This window comes from Triticum urartu, chromosome 3, assembly GCF_003073215.2.
Source record: "Triticum urartu cultivar G1812 chromosome 3, Tu2.1, whole genome shotgun sequence".
Lineage (NCBI taxonomy): Eukaryota > Viridiplantae > Streptophyta > Magnoliopsida > Poales > Poaceae > Triticum > Triticum urartu.
The window spans coordinates 715,576,311-715,582,008 of record NC_053024.1 but is presented as its reverse complement, the minus strand read 5'-3'; the positions used below and the strand labels follow the sequence as shown (position 1 = coordinate 715,582,008).

The window sequence follows — 5,698 nt, the reverse complement described above, 5'->3', positions numbered from 1 at the left end:
ATATAATCCATCATGAATACATATATAGTAGCTTGTAGCACAAACCGCGCTCATCTTTTGCATTCAATAAGCAAATAACTAATAGGTAATTAATAATCCATCATCGAATACATATATAGTAGTTTGTAGCAAAGATCATCATATAATATCACTAATACATCTCGAATAATAGCTCCTCTAGGTTCAGTGGGCCGCGGTGGACACCCAAAGAGAAGGAACCATCACCGGATCATAGCTCCGGTGAGATCCCCAAAGAATCTGCCAGGTATTGGAGTACCGGCCGTTCACCAACGGAACCAAGTAGTGCTGGACGTGCGCTTTCTCCTTCGTGACACGGTGTTGTACCACCTACGCGGGGGACTCAAGCCTCTCCACCGATGCAGGCCCACGTGACCGCCACCAAAGAAGCTCCGGGTCGACGACGGACTGGCTCCTCACTAAGCTGCACTCACCAGAAGGTAGCACAACCCAGTACCAGCCCGGTGGAGCCCAGTCCCAGACATGGCCCCTCGGCTCAACCAGGAGTCCTCCGCCGAGTCGACGACGAGGATGCGGGATAGGCATCGTCGACGTCGAGAACAAAATGCTTAATTATGAAAACAAAATTAATAAACACAATAAGCAAAATTTGGCATGACCTTTGCTAAAAACAGGACATATCGAGCGCCTGAAATTTGCCAGAACGTAAACGAATTGACATTTCTGGCAAAACATAGGCCACTCGGAAAAATATGACATGTCCACTGCAAATTTGCATATAACAGGAAAAATTGCTTTAATTAAAAAAACACCAACAATTGCTTTAACTAAAAGAATACCTAGAATTATGTTAACTACACCTAAAATTCTGTTAACTACACCTAAAACACCTAAAACTCTTTTAAATACACTTAAAACACCTAAATTCTATTAACTACACCTAATTAAAAACCTAGCTAAATTTCTGTCCTAACTTTAAAACCTAGCTAAATTTAAAAACCTAGGGTTCATACGAATTAACTAGGGTTCATACCTAATCTGTCCAAGCAAGGGTTCGATCATGCATAACCTAAATTATTCTAATAACCTACATTTTTTCAATTACATAATTCAAAATAACTACTCTAATAACTATAACTAGGGAGGGAGGGAGGGAGGGAGGAGGAAGGAGGGAGGAGTACCTCTCGGTGGAGGAGGGCCGACGCGGGGGCCGGGGCGGCGGGCGGAGGAGGGAGGCCGACGCGGGGGCCGGGGCGGCGGGCGGAGGAGGGAGGCCGACGCGGGGGAGCTGGGCGGCCGGCGGGGAGGAGGGCTGGCGCGGGCAAGGGCAGTCGACGAAGGAAGGAGGGACGGCGCGGGGGACGGCAGTGCGGGGGTCGACGGCGGCGCGCGGGGGATCGAGAGGGCCGGAGTGTGGGAGTATGAGTGAGAGTGAGATGAGGCCGGCTAGGCCGGGAGGCGCGGGGGGGGGGGGGGGGGGGTGTGGTGTATTACACTTAGCAGTAGCGTGGTGCTGTGTAACAAGCGCTGCTGCTAACTGACACCAATAGCGCTCTTTATAGCCAGCGCTACTACTAACTAGTAGTAGCGTGGGGTTATAAACAAACGCTACTGGTAAACTTCTATCTATAAGCATTTTCCTAGTAGTGGGAGATCGTGCGGGGGTTATAAGTCAAACGTACCAGTAGCGCTGGTAAGAAAAACATGATATAGCTAAGTTAGCTATAACGCGTTTTGCGAAATGCGCTACTGCTATAGCTATTTATTTTCCTTTTCTTTTCTTATTTTATTTTCCCTTTTTATAGCGGGGTCCAAAAAACACGGTGTTGCTATATTATCTATATCGTCTGTAATGAACAGACGCTAATGGTATGCATTTCTCCTTTATTTTTCTTTACATTTTATTTTTTCCTTTCTCCTATTTTATTTCTTTTATTTCCATTTAATTTTCTATTTGTTTTTCATTTTATTTTCTTTTCATTAGTAGTAGCGCTTTTCACGAAAAATGCGCTGCTACAATAATCTTAGCGGTAGCGTGGTTTTCCTAAGACCGCAACTACTATTCGTAGCCTATCGGCTTAGTAGTGGAAATTTTAGTAGTAGCGATTTTCCTAGGAGAAGCGCTACTACTACACGAGTATCTGTAGCGCGGTTCACGTGCACGCGCTACTGCTATGTAGCACTAGCGCCCCAATTTAACCAGTGCTATTGCTAAAGTTCTGAGTATAAGGTTTTTCCTACTAGTGGACCGCTATCTAGCATGCATCTATGGCATTAAGTTCATGACAAACAGAGTAACGCTTTAAGTAAGATGACATGATGTAAACAAAGTAAACCCAATCAATATGAATAAACCCCGTCGTTTTAACCTTGATGGCAACAATGCAATACATGCCTCGCTATCCTTTTTATCACGAGGTGTGGACACCGCAAGATTGAACCCATCACAAAGCATCTCTCCCACTGAAGATAAATCAATCTACTTGGCCAAACCAAACAGATAGATCGAAGAGAAATATAAAGCTATAACAATCATGCATAATAAAGAAAAGACTCAATTACTTTCAATGAATAATCTGATCATAAACCCACAATTCATTGGATCCCAACAAACACACCACAAAAGAAGGTTACATCAGATAGAACTCCAAGAAGATCGAGCACAACATGGTATTGACGCTCAAAGAGAGAGAATAAGTCATCTAGCTACTAGCTATGGACCCATAAGTCTATGGTGAACTACTCACCCAGCATCGGAAGGTAGCAAGGATGATCTAGAAGCCATCCGTCATCAATTACCCCTCCGACAGAATACCGGAAAAGGCCTCCATATGCGCTCGTGGAAGAACAAAAGTTTGCGGAGGCGAAAAAGTGTTTCGGGTGGCTCTCTGTTGGCTTGAGAATATTTGTGAATTTATAGGCTTGGAATTGGGTCAAATGGAATTGTGTGGGGCCCATGAGCTCAGGAGACGCGCCTACCCCCTTTGGGGCTCTTGTCCATGATTAGAGCAAAAATTAAAACTTGCACTTGGATTTCAAATTCAGCCTTGTATCCTCGCTGACCTTGTAGAGCCCGGCAGCGCCGCCACGGGGCGGGCCAGGGAGAACATGGCCGCCGCGCTGCTCAACCTCGTCATGGCCGGCGGTGAGCGGCCCGTGGCCGAGGTGCTGGACGTGGGCAGCACCGAGGAGGCCGTGAGGGAGCTGGCCGAGGACGGCAAGGCCAGCCCAATGGGCAAGGCGAAGGTGGAGGCGCTGCTGAGGGCGCTCGAGGAGGGCGCCGGAGGCGCCAGGCGGCGGCATGAGCACCGGTTGGCGGATTTCCTCAACGGGCTCGTGGTGTCGGACCCCTACTTCTCGTGGCCGGCGTCGGCCACCACCCACGACGCGTCACGTGTTACGCTTGGCTGACCCTGCACGTACGTACGTGTCTAATTAATTTGCACGCTTAGTACATCCGTGTTGGTGATCAGCTGATGTAAATACTATAGTACTGTAGTAGTGTGTACACTAATGGTTATTCGAGGAGATTCTTCTGTACTTTTCCAGGAAATTTGAGGAACTGATTTCAAATTATTGTTTTGTTGAAATTTAAGTTCTTTGGCCGGCAAATTTCAGGAGAACTTGATTTGGAAACCGAACTATTGTTTGTTTTGTGTGTAGGAGAGGAGCAACTCTCATATTGACTTAGTTTGTTTTGTAGTAGTAAGCATTATATTGACTCGTAGGTGAATCTAGGTGATGTATAAGATTATAAAATTTATTAGAGCTTGGTAACGACGCAAGCTAAAGTGGACGGTGGTAGTAGGATTTGACCAAGCCGACCATGACGACCTTTGGGAGAGCCGTATGATTTCCTGGCTTCAAGCGAGCTGCTAATGACATTTTCCCTACCGTGGTGTTGTGGTCGGCATGCACATCCAAATGTGCCCGATTTGTACATCACGTTTGGGTGGGCGATCATCAAACATTGAAATGCACGGTTTTTTACATTTTCGGCACAAGCAAGTCGTTCATAGACTAGCTGAATGCCCGCGCATTTATGCGCCAACTTTTATTATATGCCCCAATCATCGGTGTAAATTGATTGAGAATGTTATTAGTATTAGTTTTCCTCCTAAGTATCTTTTATATATAAGTAGTTAATCTCCACTAACATATTTTTCTCATGCCACCTCACCATGTAACGTGCATGAAAACAATATCCACCTCAACATGCAAGCATGCATTAAAAAATCCCATCTCAACATGGAAACATGCTTAACAATTTTCATTCTGTTATGCTATTTATATTTAATAAATATTTTACAACTGTACACTAACCAAACAAAAAAATCATATGTATTTTTTGTTTCAGTTCTCATACTATTACTTCAAATATTCATATTCTATACAATCAAATTTCATTAAAATATATTGCAAATCATTTCCGCAACAACGTCCGTGGTGTCATCTAGTATTTCATAAATTTGAGTACCCCGGTAGAAAGTAATAATAGAAAATCCCACGGCTTAAGAGGTCATTTCATTCGTGACCAAATTTTTGTCATTCTCTGGAAAATGAACTTGTGTTACTCAAATTACAATCCGCACGGAACAACGAAAGTACATCGCCTGGACCAGAATGTAACCATACAACTGCACAACGTTCAATGCATACAAAATTTGCCGTATAATCACTAACCATGTTTTGGCCACGACTAAAGAGAGTAATGCAAGATTTGTTAGTTGCATGTTCTGGCCACGGCTGTTCAATGAGCAAACTGCGTACCCATCACCTGGCGCACTCTGGGTCAGCCCAACGCTGGGACGCACACACACTGTTTTCTTCATTATTATTTTTGTTTATATTATATTTATTTTTCCTTTTCCTTTCTTTTTTTTACGTATTTTTGAAATGTTTGTGATTTTATGAAATACTCAATTTGAAAAATTATTCATAAGTTCAATAAATGTTCATAATTTAGTTTTTTTGCTGAATTTGAAAGAGTGTTCCTGAGTGCAAAAGATGTTCGCGAATTCAAAAATACTCGTGAATAAAAAACTTGTCAAATCATAGAAAAATGTTCATAAAAATTAGAAAATGTTCACAAATTCATAAAATGTTCTTGGATTTCAAAAACGTTCATGGATTCAAAACATATTTGGGAATTCCAAAACTTTTCGCTAATTAAAAGATGTTCACGAGTTCGTAAAATATTCACCTTTTCTAAAAACATGTTTCAAAGTCCGATAAAAAGTTCTAGATTCAAAAATAAATTCACCAAGTCAAAATATATTTATGAATTCCTGAAAGTTAACATTTTTAATGAAATAGTAAGCAAATTGAAAAATGTTCTCAGACAAAAATTTCCTAATTTCGAGAAATATTCATCAATTGAAAAATGTTCAGGAATTTCAAAATACAAAAAAGGGAAAAATGCAAAAAATGAAAAATGAAAATAAATAAATAACAGTTTAGGGAAGGTTCTAGAACGTTATTGAAAAGAACCATAAAAAGGCTGCAATGGCCAGCCCAAGTAGCGTCTTGCGCGTAGGGTGCTATGCACGTGCTGCATATCCACCAGTGATAAAATAGCATTTAATATATGCTACAATTTCTCAATTTTTTTTACTATATGGCACTTTTTTGAGACATTTCTATGTGGCACTTAAGGAGCGCGTTATTGTATAGTTTGTGAACGGGCACCCCCCCCCCCCCCCCCCCCCCCCCCCCCCCC

The 5,698-nt window shown here is 42.5% G+C and overlaps 1 protein-coding gene across 1 annotated transcript; it reads left to right on the top strand.

The window, feature by feature from the left end:
* The first annotated feature begins 3,114 nt into the window (after positions 1 to 3,114).
* LOC125549369 lies at positions 3,115 to 3,390 on the top strand. The gene has a single exon (XM_048712802.1). The coding sequence runs from the start codon at positions 3,115 to 3,117 to the stop codon at positions 3,388 to 3,390; it is 276 nt and encodes a 91-aa protein (XP_048568759.1).
* Positions 3,391 to 5,698: the final 2,308 nt, after the last annotated feature.

Excerpts from the sequence above, each read along its gene's own strand:
- LOC125549369 (XM_048712802.1), top strand. The coding sequence starts at position 3,115 with ATGGCCGGCGGTGAGCGGCCCGTGGCCGAGGTGCTGGACGTGGGCAGC.